The following is a 17065-nucleotide window of genomic DNA, read 5'->3' on the forward strand; positions in this document are numbered from 1 at the left end:
AAATCATTTTCATTAAAATTTTCTTAAACTCTGCTTGCGACTTGATTATATTTTAGTACAATAAAAGTAAAGGCAACTCAAGATATCTTTTGCACCCTCCCCTTGTGGTTTTTCTGTATCCGCTAATGCACATAGCCACAGGAGTAAGTATATGTAGAAGAGTTTTGTCCAATGTGGGTAAATATCTATGTGGATTACATTTGTGTTTATAATCAAATTAAAAAGAAAATTGCAAAAAACTTCACTTTTTTCTAGATTTTGGCAGAAGAAATAATTTCACCAAATTGAATAAAATTCCTCTGTTCCATTCCTTATCGAGTGGGGCCTACCCTGTGGGGGGGGGGGGAAGAATGAGGATTAAGGTAGGATTAGAGGAGATATTTAGGGGATCGGGTTGGTGTGGTGGCTAGAGTGTTGGTTTCCCACCCTGTGGGCTCGGTTTCAAATCCAAGCAATAGAAGAGAATTTTCAGATACCGACAAGCCGTGGTCCCCTTGGCGCCTTTCGTAAAGAGCAGGCTAATGCCGACGCTGGGTTTCTCTCCACCCTACCCTCATGGCGCAAATGACCTCAGCTGTCGGTCGCCTCCTCCAAATACCATACCATATAAGGAGGCATTTTACTACTACTCTGCCCTTCCTGGCAGAAATAAAAGCCCCGTCCTCCTTAGCAAATGTTCGCACGCCAAGACTCGCGATCTTGCCGCCGCAGCTGAAGGATTTCATTGACCCCTGTGCAGGCAAGCGGCCAGACATTTGTTTAGCGGAGGGTGACGTTCAGGTTGCCTAAACTGGAAATCTGCCGTCAATTCCCAAGCATCAGAAAACCATAAATAGAGCAGTGAATGCCATTTGCATAATGTTGAAATTTGAAGTCGTCATTGTCACGAGACGTGCGTTATTCACAGGTTTTAAATGTACTCACGGGCACGCTGAGTTGCGAGTGTCCCATGGCTGCTGGACTCAGGTAGTCCATGTTGGTGTAATAGGAGCCGTAGTTCTGGGCGTAGCAATTGAGGGCGCCACCGCCCGACCCTCCGCCTCCCCCACCCCCTCCCATCACCCCCTGGTGGCCACCCAGAGAAGCACCCCCGTACGATGACGACGCCCTCTCCACCTGAACAACAAAATGAACAACAACTCAATCAATACGTACATAATACCATCGTCAAAATTTCTATTTACTATACAGTGGAAAGGCCGCTTCATAGAGATAATAGCGATAAATTATCCTTGAGGGGCACTTTACATCAAGTTCCCATGAGTCAAAGGAGACATTGATAGAAAAAATAGCTTAGGTATAATCCAGCTAAAATATCCCGATAAATTAGGGTAGGGTTAGGAGGAAAAAACAAATATATGCGCATCATCACAATGTGATACGAGAAATAGCAGTGGGACTCGAGAAATTTTGATAAAAATTAAAGTTGTTTCATTTTCACTAATTTTATTTCTTAACCAACCTAGATTTCGACAATATACACCGTCATTACCAAGATTTCCATTACCTTGATAACGACAGGGTATATGGCCAAAACCTTGGTCTGTTAAGAAATAAAATCTACGGAAATAAAACAACTGCTCTATCTTTATCATGATATCGATTCATGGGCGTAGCCAGCGGGGGGCAGCCCCCCCCAGAAGCAAAAAGTCTTTAACTAAAATCAGTACTGGATTGAAACGAAAGTTTTATACAAATTTTCTTTCAACCCATGAAAAATGATATTAGAATAAGACATTTAACTAAAATATTTTTTTCAAGCAAATGATTTTATATATTAAGCGCAGTTATAATTTTCTCAAAACATAGGCTAATTCACCTTTTTCGTGCAAAAATGTTAAGACTTGAACGACTATGTCTTGCCCCCTCCCACCCTAGTTTTGATCCTGGGTACGCCCTTGTATCGATTCTCGATTCCCACAGGGTATTGCCTAATTCGTAGAACTCAACTAGAGAAATTTGATGCCCAAATGCGTTCGGTATGTGCTCACAAAAAAAATAACACTCAGAGGCATGAAATACAAATAGGAACCACTTGCAAGGTGTTTATGAAATTAAGGCATATATAATGTGAACGAGCGTGCTGCGCCCGCTCCCAGCGGGCTTCCCCCGCTCTTTTCAATGCAGGTCCACAGAGGGATAGGCGCGTTTCTAAATTTAAAATGTAGAAAAAAGGCAGGGTCTTATGTACAAATTTAATTGGAATGTTCATGTACAAATTGGGGTCAGAGGACCTCTTTAAACACAACATTGGAAGTAATTACACTATCCCCTGTTAAACGCACATAATGACTCATACTTACGTATCAACAGGACACTTGAATGTGGAATCAGCCTCATTTTGGTAAAAGTTATTTAAAGAATGCGAGATATTGTTGCAAATGAACAAATGTATCAGTTTGTGCGCCGTTAACGTCAGGAATAATTACAGTTTTTTTATTATTTAAAAACCAATTTTAGGAAACAATAGCAATATTTAGGAAGTAAGATATGCCGTCGCATGTTCTCTGATAAATTCTGTGCATTTTGGTACCTCATTTGCAGAGGTTGTTTGCGTATAAGTTGAGAAAAATGTGTCTCTACAGTAGAAATAATATAGAAGATTAGGAGAAAAATCTAGGAATAGCAAAATATACAGCAGAAATTACTTCGTGTCGTACAGTCAGTTCTTGGTCCTTCGAGGTAGGCTGGCATTAAAAGTTGCAGTCTTTTTCCTCGTAATGATTAATTTTTATGCTTAAAAGACGCGAAAAATAATGTAAAGTCAGGAAAAATTGAGGTATTACTACGAGAAATGTAGGAATTTGAACTTAGAGACTACAGTTAAAATGACGGTTTGGTTCCTTCTATTGTTATTACAAATTCTTGGTGACCTTCGGAATAGCTGCAGACCCTAATTGACAGACTTGTTCAGGAACGTAGACGTTTGAAAGCGACTTGGAGGAAAATTCTGAAAACTTTTCGTCTCAATCCTCCCCAAAACAAATTCAAATTGGCGGAAATTCCCAATTATTTCTTACATCCCGGACCTTGAATTACTCTAGCTCCAAAAGTGTTTGACTTTCTTCAAACGTTATCAACTATTTGAATAATTGATAGATGTAAAATTCATACGAAGTACCTCTCATTTGCCTACATCCAACATCGGATCTTCAAAAACTCTCCAAAGTTGGAATTTCGAGTAAAAATTCTCCGGAGACTTCAAGGGGTGACTAAAGATATGCAACCCGCCACAAACTATCTTTACAATATTTTTTCCGGCTACTTTCAAGTGAAATGGAGGCTTCATCTTTGACAGGGTTGCAGCAAATCAAATGATATACTGAGTAAATTTTTGAAAACAGGAAATTCGCATCAATTTCACTGGAAATATATTCAAGGCCTAAACGTTGGCTTATGTTCTAACCTAAATGTGTTCGCTTGTGTTCGCTTATATGAGAGAGCAAAAGTGCGTAGTACATACCAGTGAGGATGATCCGACGACGGATAGAGGGTGCGGATCGTGTGAGGCTGGGCTCCAGATGGAGCCGTAAGGTGGCCCGCCGCCGCTGGACGACGAAGACGAGGAGCCGCCGCCACCATTGAGCAAGGCGCCCGAGACGGCCGGGGGCGTCAGCGGCTGCGGTTTGTACGGCGACGCCTGGCCCTCACCCGCTCCGCGCGTCTGCTGCTGAGGCGCCGGCGAGTCGTCCGCTGCAGATGATGGGTTGCTCGGAACCTGCACAGTCAAATTCCTTATCAAAAAAGAACCCTCCCGATCTTAGGAATTATATATAAAAAATAAAGGTCCCAGAACCACACCTTGAGGAACTCCATATTTACGACATTTAAGCAAAAAGTCGAGTTACTGGGTATCCATAATAAAATCTATATCCTTGGAAATAGTATAGAGTTTTGAAACCATGGTTGGATGTGGAGCTACACATTAAAGCGTAGAAATTGCCATATGTTGTTTGCATTTTGTCATGGATATCTTTCCACCACGTCAAGCCTGAAACGGCTCCATACGAAATACAGGAGTTTGAAGGATATATAAGTATTTACATATATGTAGCCACATTATCAATTTTTGTATAGTTTGGTGCCAGATATTAATTTCCCTTATTTTTTGTTTTCTGTTTCTGTATGTCGTCGGCGGTGGAGCGACATATCCTCCCGATACCTTTCCCTCCTTCGCCCTTGGAGTACGCGAGGTCAAAGCGAGCAACTCCGTCTTTTTCTTTTCTGAAGCACAACCCGCTGCGGACCTGGATCTTGTCTTCCCTGAATCGCTGTTCATCTCGCCTTGCTTGAACACCTTCCTTGCACGTCATTTCTTTGCTGCCAGCTGACGCCTCGCCGCCGCACGCTTTTGCCACGCATTCGTTGCTATACCGCTTTTCTGCCCGTTGGTCACCGCACCCACTAGCCGCATCCGCCTCTATCCTCTAGTAATAACATAAACATTCGTCCCCAACATTAATTATCTTTTGCTACGATTGATTTATGCCGTAAATTTTGAGAATTATTGTCTTGTTCATTGTCATTTTTTGTGTGGAATCACACCGAAATCGTAACGAAATAAACAGGAAAAACAGGAAACGAAACAAACACCTTAATACGTATTTTTATATGAAACGAGTCGATAGGCGCTTGATTACATCAAGCGGGTTCGAGAGGGGGGTGGGAACATGTTTGTGTCACGCGTGTTCGAGTATTGGGTCCATAAGTTGCTTAAAAGGGAAAGAAAACACTTACAATATCGTTTTAATAGATAAAATAGACGGAGGATACGCTCTTTCGCTCTCAATAATACTTAACTTCGTCTTAGTAACCACGATGATATAAGCGTTAAGACCATTTTGAATTGAATATTTACGTAATGAAGAGAAATATAAAATTAACGACGGATGCACTTGTGAAATATCGCCGATTTTTCGTATTTTGACCCTTGTCCTAGAATTGTAGCTTTTCTCCTTCTGATTATGAAGATTTGAACCCAACATACTTAAAAAATTTAACAGCTTTTTTTTACTATCGTACTGAGACCAATTCGATGCACCAATACCCATCCGATCAAGTTAATTTCGAAGACAGAAATCCAAAAAGCGCGGATCTATTAAATGTTACCACCTTTTAACCGAGAGAAGCTCAAACGCTCTGTCCTCAAAAATCCAGCATTCGCATATTCCTTGAGGTTTATTTATAAAATTCGACAATTCATGCACATCATAACTGTTCATCTATTTATAAATATATGAGCGCGGAATAATGTGAAAGATAGCTATCACCTGGCCTGTAAATTATTTTCACAAGCAGCCATAAAATTAGCTATTCTAAAACCTGCTCTTATTTGTGAGGTGGGAGATGGCAATATGAACGCGAAATATCGGGACACAAAAGTATCACCATGCGCGAAAGTTTTTTTTATTAACAATACACATGAAAATAGATATTCTAAAATATATTTTTATTATCACTGAATAGATGGCGCCACCAACGCAAATCAGCGTAACACGGCTTTCATAACAGGTCGCGTTAGATTTTTTCATAATCATTACATATTCGCAGCAAATTGTCTTCGCCGAATTAACTCAATTTTTGGTTATGGCATTCATTTGTCGTGACGCCTTACGCGAGCTTTATTAGATATCGATTCCCGACTACTTGAATCCCATATAATGTAAAACATTCTTAAACGATGAATTACGTGAGGGTGCAGTCTTCGTAACACCAAATTTCAGGGTTGGTAAAGAAGTATGCAACAGGCATAACATATAGGCCCTACGTATGCTAGAAAACGTAAGTAAATATTTTAATAGCATACTATCCGTAATTTCGTGTGGTTAAATAACCACGGGAAAAAGCAACCCTGGTATATAATAGTCAGTATTACCGGTTACTATGATTGAAATTATTCCGCACATTAGGCAATCAATAATGCGGCTGAAATGATTTGATGAAAGAATAGGTAAGGATGCGCCCTGAATATTGAATTTTTCGTATTTCAATGATGCATAATATAGTGTGTAATTTTGGAAAGGAGATTTACTATCAAAGGGAAATTAAAACTGTTAAAAACAATCAAATATAAAAAAATACATAAATACAGTTAAGCATTTTGAAATGGTGTAATGCATGCCAACGTCATTGAAAGTAAAAAAATAAGTCAATGTTTAAACCAAAATAATGAATTGGTTACGCTTACGTGTAGTAGAGTTGGTTTACCAGACATCAACAATCACTTCCAGCCATAGCAACCACTTCGAAATCCTGAATGAAATAGTAGGTACGTAAAAACGATATGAGTGTATCGCCATTTACTTTTACATTGAAATTAAATGTCGATATAAAATGAAAACTATGGTTGCCATGGAGGCCTTATTATAACGAAACATCTATATTACCGATCAGGTACTACCCTGAAAATATCGGAGAGGTACAGTCAATAGCAAAGGCGAAAATGAGTCCTATCGATATAATTTCATATCGACATATTTTCATTGGGAATCGTTACCCATCAAAATTATTTGCATGTGTGCATAGAGCTTTTCTATCTTACCAATATATTAAAATTTATATGCCCGTAACTATGTAAATAAGTCTAAAAAAGGGATCTATCGAATGCACACTTGGATCGATAGTTACTTCGGCTCTAATCATTCCATCCGCTTGATTTAACTTTTGTCGGATAAAACAAATTATCAGATTTTATATATCTGACTTCCATATTCAAAACTTGATTAACAAAAAAGTTATTAGCGATTAAAGCGTAACTAAGGAGATTAGTATCGATATAACTCGCACATGAATCGATCGAGCGGATTGGCTATCATTTCAAAAGTGGACCTTTTTGATTAAAGTATTACCCTAAAAATTTCATTTATCTAGCTTGAACGGTTGCTAAGATATTCGAGATTGTATGCCCCACAAAAAAATGGCGACAATGATTTTTCGCGTGCAGGATATTTTTCGGAATTTTATTGTGAATTAACCAAGAGGGTTATGGGAAAAGCAGTTAAAACGTGAGGGTACAAAGTACCCTCTACGGTTTTTCTAGAAGATTCCAAATTTTCATTTGGCACATGTCTCAAGGCCGAAATCCGAGTTTGAAAATTCGCCCATCACGACAATGTAAAATCGAAATCGTTTATTCCTCGGAATTGTTTCGACATATGAAAATTCCAAGATAGCCAAAAAATCAACCAAAAAATCCTACACCATATATTTCAAGGAATTTGTCCTGAAATTGTTGCAAGTTGGTCAAAAAAAATCCTAAACTTTTTCCATAAGAAAAGCATAGAAAACGTTCAAAAAATAATAAAAAATACTAAATATCAATTGTCGCAATGAAAACCAAACCAAAAAATCGACCAAAAAATCTAGTTTATGTGCATTGAAAATCGTGTTCCTCGAACGGTTAAAAATACAAAATTAAAGCGAAAAAGTTTTAGTTCCATAAGGCTCCCATGTTAATTCCAGTCGATATATATCGAAAACTAATCGACTTTTTCAAGTTTTCAGATTTCTTCTCCAGATGAATTTTTAAAAAATTTTTTGTTCAGTAAGCCAAATACCCTCATCCATCACCGTTTGGGCAGGAGGTTTGTATCAATGAGTCAGTGGTTAATCAATTTGCCATTATATATTTATTAAATGCTTTTAACTAAAAGCAGATACTACGTAGGAAAAATTAGAAACTAATCATCCGTGCGGAGCAATAAACGTGTGATTTCAGTATCCATACGCCAATGGATGGTGTAATTACCTCGGATTTAAATGGTTTAAAAGGTGAAATAAGCGTGGAATTAAGCGTCGTATTTGCTCAGTTTTGAATTAACGGGAAAATTAGCGTGAAAGTTTGGAATGCGGTGTCGTAGTCATTTTTTCATGCGCTTTGCAATTGTGTTTTGTTAGTTTCAACAGTGAATTGCGGAAAATGTCACCTCGGAATGAAAAATAACATGTATATAATGCGGTATCGAGTCGTAGACTTCAGAAGAGAAATCGATGCCTCCGAGGAAAAGCTCAACTCAATTCCAATACCTCGAGTACGGCAGTTTGCTATTATTGCTCTGCAGAAGAATCGCAGATGGCGTCCAGTTCACGCCAAGCTTTATGATGAAGCTATGAAGCTAATTTTTTCCTTAATCCTGATTTATATTCATTGCTTAGTCCCAACTTTATAAGTTCCTTAATCATAAATCGGTCTTAATTCTAGCGCTAACAATTTTTTCTCAATATGGTGCGAAAAGAATCCAAAAATGGAATAACGGACTCTTATACAAATGCTTATTCTTGCCTAGAAATCTATAGTAATTGTATAAGCGCCAAATATGGATGTTAAAGAAAACTCTGCTATTTTCGTTATTTATAGAATTACTGCAAATAAAACGATTTTATATCATGGCGGAAGTCACAGGTCCTGTAACTTTACTATTTATATTTTCTTATTAAAGCTTGTTTTTTATAAGAAATTAGATATTATATAGTAACGCTAAAACATTGAATGACCCACATTTTTTAGCTGTTACATGAAGTACAAAATGTCCCCAAATAGAAATAGGGATTGAAGGCCCTATAGAACATGTGCGTTGTGTAAGCTCCCAGGTACTTTATAAGAGAAAATCGAAAAAAAAACTTTTCCAAGAATTTCTCCCAGAGAACCCAAATACTCACGATTTGACATAACTGCTATACAAAAGAGTAACTGCTTTTTTTTAAAAAAAAACAAAAAAGAAGGTTGTTTACCTGCGGTGGAGGCTGTTGCTGGGCGACCCTGGCGGCCACGATGGGCTGCGGGGGCGGCGACTTGCCCCCTTTCTTCGCCCCCGCCCGCCCCTTGTCCGAAGACACGCTGCCCCCGTTCGGCTGGGAACCCTGTTGTTGTTGCTGCTGCTGTTGTTGCTGCTTCTGCTGCTGGCGACACTTGGCGCGGCGGTTCTTGAACCACACCTGAGAATTAAGAGAGCATAACCCTCTCGTTATAGTCTGTTCACTTTATGTCTGCGGGTGAGCTTTCGTGAGAGCCCGGACACTCTCGGATGGCTCCGATGATAGGGGAGGGGTAGTACCGAGAGAGAGAGAGAGGAGGAGCGAATATAACGTTGCCAAATGGACATAGCCGCCCTACTTTGCCACTGAAAACGTGTGTCATAGGTGGGCACTGGTATGTTGGCCCCGGCGCCGAGACAATATACCTACTCATTTGGAAGGCATTGGGGATAATCCTTTCACAGAAGCCCATGACACTGTCAGCTACCGCGCTGAATGAAGCACCGTTGGTGGACGGCATATTTAGTCACATACAAGGAGACGCGTGAGGTTTTGGCAACGCTGCTCCACGAGCAGATTCACGATGTTCACTCGGCGGAGGTCTGAGAGCGACTCACTGAGGCCACGCCTACTGTTTGCTGATTGGCAAAGGCAAAGTCACTTGTCGAGAAACATTCCCTCCCATCATCTCCACTTGCTTTGGCCACACCAGCTCACCCGCAAGATAAAATGAATAGAGTTTAATGACAGTTGACGCAACCCTTGTTTTGCTTTCCCACCGGGCACTCATACGAGGTGGAACAAATGGCTCGTTATTAGTCCTGACATGCACGACGCAAAGAATAAATTGTGCGTTTTTCAACTGATTTCAAGGATAGACCTCAGTTGTCACAGTAGTACAAAGGAAATCTTTTTTTTGACGCATATAGATAGAGTCAGATGTTAGCCGAGAAAGATATCACTGAAAAAACCAGCCGATAAAATTACTCTTTATTCAATGATTTTGCGGTTTGGCGAAACAAAGAGGACAATCAGTTAACATTTCTTTGTAGCTATTAGATGAAATGTGTTGAATAAAAACTTCTGGGCTCTGTCGCCGCGTCAATTTTTGGGTGGCCCCAACTTTTCCCGACCGATGCTGGTCGCTTTCTCAAGGGAATCACTTCACGAAGAATTAGATAAAATATGAGTTATCGAGGCAATGAAATGGGATGCAGATGGAGCAATGGGAGGATGAAGCAATAACTTAGAATACCTTGTCATTGATTTAATTTACTTGTGAAGAAAGATGCAATGCTTCTCCCGCGAATCAAATGCGTGAAATTTTCTCTATCCCGCCGGGCGATTTACTCCATCTCCGTCGGCGTTTCGATTATGACGATTCGGTGAGAATTGCTTTGCTCAGCGCTGTTCTTATACGAGTATTTCTATTCAGGGAAAGGTTTTCGTAGTCTATCCCGTTCTGAGAAGAAAACAAATGTGATTGCAGTTCGATTGGATTTGATGACGATCTCCATCATGGCATCTTTGAAGATCATTTCAACGTGTGCGCAGAGTTTTAATTTAAGAATCATTTACAAGTAGTATGCAAGTAGACGTCATCATGTGAAGAACAAATGGCGTTGAAGGTATAAATGTCATCGATGCGAAAAAATAAAAATTAAAAATAAAAATTAACTAAATGCCGGAATTTATTTGAATATTCTCATGGAGACTATTTGAAACCACCCAGCCATATTTAAGCATGAACGCAAAATTTATCTTGTACCATATGCTGTATTAAGGGACTGACGCGAACAGTGGATGTAAATTAAATATAAATCCAACGCGAAAGCTAAAAATAAAAAAGAAGTTTCTATAAAATTACATAAGCATCGATCGATGCATAAATGACGCAAAACGAATTCTCAAAAGAATTAATTTACTCAAATACTTTAAATATAATCTAATTCGTAATCAGCTATAAATATTAAGTTTCCTTAATATTAATGGAGGAAATTAAATTCAAAGCATTATCAATGAGCTCGTCAAAATAACGTATTTTCTAAAAATAGGATCGCAATGACAGTCGCATGCATTAATAATTATAATTAAATACGTTTTGATATTTATGAATGATATTAAATGCGAAAGTGAATATTGAACAATATTTGTTTTTAGAATTTTAATCATTTTCAACTTGACCAACGCACTTCTCGTTAGAGAGAGATAGCTTTGCGCCTTCAAAATTACTTAAACAATTGATTATTGAGTTTTGCACCTTGTAAAAATATTCTTGTAATTCATTGTATTTAAGATGGCTACACGAAAATGAAATAACTAATAAAGTGTCTTCAAGCGGTAGACGTAAATTTCAATAATAATGGTTCTGTTGGATGTGGAGAAAAGAGTCTCAATGGTATTCGTAAAAGAGCCGTTTCATTGCATTTAATGAATTTATGCCCAGAGAATGCTGTACATTATGCCTTTATTTCATTTTAAATCTCTTTGTTTTAATACGAACAAAAAATATTCAGATATATTTTCGCAATCACATGTTTACTGCAATTTTCTCCCTCGTTTTGTAATTGAAAACCGCAAATGATGAAAGAAAACATGTCGCGATGAAAAATGACATATGCACTATATGAAATGGAAAATTGAAGCACAGAAAATGAGGTTACGCGTTTAAGAGACAACGTATCTAAATTTCAATACGGTGTGTACGGAAGTATGCTGCTACTCTTCTAGAATGACGATAGGTGGCATACTCAACGTATTGCTAATTAAAAAAAAACGCCCTCAAGTCATAAATCAAAATTTTTGCTGAGTGCATAAAGTAATCTGTCGTTATTCTTTCTTTATTCCCGCATTCTGTGCAGCTAAGGCCGTTTTCCAATCCACGTAGTATGCACTCATTCCCTTGTTCCCGTTCTCCCTTGCACCCTGCTCCCTTACTTATGCTCTACTGGCGCCATAAAGTGTGAACGGAAATAATGCGAACTATTGACAGTAACGAAATGTGACGCACGGGGTAGTGTTAGGACATCTGGTGGTTGATTTAAGAATCAATTTCACCTTTATACTTTTATTTTTGCATGTGCAGAGCAAGAATTCACAATGCCGATATAATATTACGTAAAAGAGCTCACATAATAAACACAAAATTTCTTAAAACTCCAGTTCAAGATTTCTGAGTTTTCAATTGCCGCCATTTTCACGTCCACTTCCCACGAGGGCACGTCAACGAGGGAGCATCCGCGTTCCTTTGTTCACTTACCCTCCGTTCCCTTGCGCCCTCGCCGATTGGATCCACCCTTGCTGTCGTCACATCCGTAAGTTGACGATCGAAAAGTGCACGAAGGGTGAATAATTGCGAATCGGAAAACGGCCTAAGTGTGCAAGTCTGTCGAGTGGTAAACGTCCCAGCCAAAGCATAGAAATATGCAACCAACATGACCCAAGAGTGTATTTGGATGTCTTCCTGCCCGGATGAAAGAATGATGACTGGAGCCAACCAGTCTCATGTCCACACTCAGCACCGCTAAGAGGTGAGATAGTCTCACACGCGGCGAGTAAATTTTCACCCTTACGAAATCATAGACGGGCTACCATTATCAAAAAAGAAGTCACCACCTTTTATTAAATAAATAAAGACTATGGGCTCCCAAGATTGGTATCAAAAAGCCATGAAGCCGCATTAGATCAAAATTTAAGTTCAAAAATATAAAAAAAAGACAAACTTATGAATGAATTACGCTTTTGGTTGAGAAATAATTCTAAATACCGTAACCATGGCTACAAAAGGGTTCGAGCGTAGCCACCCTCGGTGGCTACGGTTCGAGAGACGGATTAAATTGCGCATTCTTAGGTGGCATGAAAGGTATTTTCCGTCATATTATGGCTGAAGAGATCAGGAGAGGGAGATAAAAGATATAGACTGCAAAAAAGAGAAATGTAAGATGTCGTTCTTTCTAGGACTACCAAGGATAGAACAGATGTGCTATCAATGTAATTAGTCGCTGAACTCTCTAAGTCGACCAAATGCATGTACTTATTTCTTTCTTTTTTCTATTTTATGGTTCGGGTTAGTTGATCTTTGTTTTCCCTTTCGGCGTCAAACTAGTTTTATGTAGCATCATTAAGCATTCACTAAATAATTTCGTGTTGTTTGCGTGGTTGGTGTCAATTTCCATGGAGCAATGCATAATTGGTGGAAGGTCATACTGCCTGCTGGCAAGTGCATGAGATATGACCTTTTTTTCGATGACTGCGATGCTTCATGTAGATGCATACTAACCCACTGCCAAACACCACTGAAGTGGCTCGCAGGGATCTAGGATGTACTGTAAGATGAATGATGTTGGCTATGAATACATTGTGGACTAGTAACTATCCATACTTTGTATTTTATACAGAGTACATATTGGAGAAAAGTGATAATAATTATAAAAATAGGACAATAGAAGAAGAGTAGTGGTAGTATTTACATTTAGGGTGCGTCGACGGCTAGGTCATTTCACACAGAAGAAGAAGAGTTAGTGGTAGGTGTTAAAATTCATAATAGAAAAAAATGAGTATAAATTAATATGGCCGCCTTAATAATGGAACTCAGAGGAAAACATATCCAGGTGTCGTTTTAAAAAACTTCAAACCGCGAAAAATGTTCCGTCTGTGTATTCATTGCGACCCAAAATAATTAAATCGTTTTTACGCATCTTAAATCAGGTTTTAGGCATTTCCATTTTTAAAATAAATATGAATTACTAAGATGGAAAACTAATTAAAGTGAAAATCAAAATTTCTTAAAAAATCACCAATAAATGAAATAAACACAATTGATGATTTTTTAACGTATAAAAATATGAAAAAACATACTTTACTCCATTCGCGGAATATATCAAACCTTTTCAGTGCACAAAAATCTTTCCGCCATTGGGATTGCAAAATCATGCTGACTGATTTGCATTGATCGAAATTCGCAGTGGCTTAAAAATGGAAGGAATTCACACACGTCCTCCGCCCTCCACCAGATCAACGCCGTAAAACTGCTTCTGCCTTGAGTTAATTCGTTTAGACAAGACATCGGACGTGACGCCATCACGTGCGTGCACGGTTACGCCTGATGCAGCGAATTCTCGAAGACACTGTCTTGTTTCTTTTTTTTTAATTATTTATTTTTGAGCGAGGGGGCGCGGTAGTACGAGCAGGCGAGTTGTTTACCGCGTTGCAGAGGAATGGGGAGGTTTCACGGAGGAGTCGAAGGTTTCGACCACCGCGCTCCACGCTCGTCACTTTTTTTTCTGCAGTGGGGTTGGGTGGAGGGCGAGAGAGTGAACATTTAGCGGGGCTTCCCTTTTGCCTTCCATTATAATTCAATAATCCTTCCCTCCTGTCGTCGTCTCCGTCGTCCTCATGGTGCGAGGGGAAAACAAAACTGGGGAGGCCCCGAAAAATATTGCTAGGGTTTGACGTAAGCTTAGACGAAAAAATTCAGGTCGCATCGCTTCGCTGGCGAATTCTCTTCTCTTCCTTTCTTTCTCTCATTTCTAACCAACAACAGATGGAGCGCGAATTCCGGCAAAAATATTCGCGTGCTTGCCAGTCAACGGGAGAGAAGTATTTTCTTTCTGTGACCACAACCACGTTTCGCTTGCTTCTGTTATGTGTTTCCACAACCAAATCAATCCTTTTTCTTCCACTGCGATAATGGGGAGAAACATTTTCAATCTGGCGCAAACAATCATTCAAAATATAATACAGGGTGATTGTAAGACGTTTTAAATGATATTCACACCTTCTGTCCTTGCAAAAAGTCGAGATACGCCGAGTATGACGTGTTGTTTCTTGGTAACTACCCCATCAGTTGAGCTGAAATCACCTAGGAATGAAAGACAATCTATTTCTGATTTTCTACGACATCGCAAGAAAATAATCCTTTTATAAAAAAATTTTAATGAAAATTTGTATGAAAAATGTATGGTTTTTACACTCGCAAAACCGTACCTCTACTCTGAACGCTATTTTCTCAACGCATTTATTATTTAATTTTTTTAATTTTTTATTATTTCGCGTTCATTTTGACCAGCTTCAAAATTAAATTTATAAATGAATGACATTATTAAAAGCTTCTACAGCGTATTTTTTAAAATTTGACTGCAAAAAGGAGTGTGGATGTCCTTGAAGGGCCTTCTGTCCTCAGAATGGTAAGAAATTAGCCATATGACTGCAGTGGGTAGAAAGGGGTCAATGACAGCTGTCATGCACTTTAATTTTATTGAAAAATGGAGTGTCAGAGAGGATAGGTACTCCTGGGTCAGTGATTTCCTCCGATGATGCATCGCGGGAGGTCGCCGCAAGAGGCCACAATAAATTTCAGAGGGTGAGGGGAGAGGATCTAAAACTCTCAATGCAATTATAATGTAAATCTGAGTAGGTGCCCAGTTGAGTATAGAGGTCAGAAACGTCGGTTATGCCGAAGATAAAGTCGAAGGGAAGAAGGCGAATGTGTTGAATGATGTTGGTGCAGAGCAATAAACGCCATATGGATAAATTTAATCCTCCGATCTCATCATTAACGCGCGATGGACCCGAGCTCGCTTACATTAACCCTGCATTAGCCAATGTTGCCAATTAGCCAAAAAATTGCGCAAGGCCTATAAAAAAGGACTCTTAATAAAAAATAAAACAGTCAACAAATAGTAAGCAAAACGTAAAGAGCAATTAACGAAATGGTATTGAACAGTTAAATCAAATAAAAAAACAAATCATTGTTGCATTCTCAGGTTGGTTCGAGGAGTTGAAGGAAAATTACAATGGCGACGTTTTAGATAGGTGAGGGATGAAAAAAAAACAAAATTTGGAACACATTTTGAATAGGAGTTAATGGAAGTAATGAGTCTGAATAGAAAAGAGCGTTTATAGACAGAAAGGCGGGGGGTGAAACAATGAAATAAGTCACTCGACCTCGTCGTGCGCGAGGGAACACGAAGCGAGAAAATGGAAAGAACATCAAATGATCTGTTATTGGCTTTTATGATATTTATGATGATACACTATTCAGTCTGGCTAGCATGACAGATCGCCTATTTCTGTTCTCTTCGGGTGATGTACCCTGGAAGAAACAAATGTTATAAAGACATAGCAAATTACCGTCATCTCTTGGGGTTTTCCCGATCAATATTGATGCATTGTGAATTTCATCACGGTAGCGAGTAGATCACTACCTCGTGAATCATCGGTGTGTTTAATGTAAGTAAATGTTAATGGGCATTCGCAAGCCCTTATCATTCCATCTTATGCTAATTATGGCGATTCTTTTGAATATTTATTACATTAATATTTATATTATTCGCCTATGAAAATTAATTACGTATAAAGTGAGTATTGAGATACTCAAGAGATACATTGCAAAGCTTAAAAAATAAACCTAAAATTTGCAAATAAACTAATATATACTATGATTTATGTTGCGCTTAATTAACTTATATGTAAAATAATATTATCATCCCAAAATTTTAATTGTTTACCAATAAAGGGTTAAAACAAACTTCAAATTAACTCTTATTCACAATGAAAATATATTTTTTTAGTTGCATCCGTATTCTCCTCTGAACTGAGAACGGCATCACCACGAGTATCTCTGTTCTTGACGGCGACGCCAATACCTTTCCCGAGGTTATCTTGAACTTTGAGGATTGTGGTTTGAGGGTGTGCGAAGGCTACAACCGTGATTTGAACCCTTGTCTCTCCGATGAGAAAAAACACTCTAGATTATAATGCTACCACCATAAATATTGAGGGTAATATTTCCAATTTTTTAATATAACAAATTATTCCACGTAGGTGGTTACGATACAGGAAATCATGCAAAGCAAGGCTCCGAGTGGGAGTTGAACCCTTGACCATCCGGTGAGCAACAGCCTTCTAGGTTACAACGCTACCATATATTTTGAGGGTAATATTTTCGTTTTTTTACCCTTTGAGGGCCAACCGATTTTCTAGGTACCATGCCAAAAGTGCTGAGGCAATTTTGCTGATTTTGCAGTAGGTTAGGGGAAAAAATTAGGTCTAAAAAAAGTAAAGGTATGTGTTCAAAAACTATAGTAAACCTTTATTATATGTGGTTTCACCTTTTTATTATATTATTTGACGAATTTTTGGTAATATCAGTTAATATTTATAATTTGAAGAAAATAGATAATGTCAAAATAAAATGAATATTGGCAATTGTATGAGTAGTTAATTATCAGCATCTAAGAGTGACATTGCATGAGGAGGGCGATAGCGCTTGTGGCACTTTTCGCGAGAGATAGGGGTTAACGCGCTGTGA

The 17065-nt window shown here is 38.6% G+C and overlaps 1 protein-coding gene across 1 annotated transcript in view; it reads right to left on the reverse strand.

Moving 5' to 3' along the window:
* Positions 1 to 17065, reverse strand: part of LOC124167002 (homeobox protein OTX2-like) — a 92824-nt gene that overhangs the window by 10416 nt on the left and 65343 nt on the right. Inside the window, exons 3-5 of the mRNA XM_046544761.1 lie at positions 8731 to 8934; positions 3464 to 3718; positions 925 to 1116 (exon numbers count right to left, since the gene is read on the reverse strand). Coding sequence (XP_046400717.1) covers positions 925 to 1116; positions 3464 to 3718; positions 8731 to 8934 — 651 coding nt within the window. The remainder of the gene's footprint in view (positions 1 to 924; positions 1117 to 3463; positions 3719 to 8730; positions 8935 to 17065) is intronic.

The sequence above is a fragment of the Ischnura elegans genome, chromosome 10 (genome assembly GCF_921293095.1).
Source record: "Ischnura elegans chromosome 10, ioIscEleg1.1, whole genome shotgun sequence".
Taxonomy (NCBI): Eukaryota; Metazoa; Arthropoda; class Insecta; order Odonata; family Coenagrionidae; genus Ischnura; species Ischnura elegans.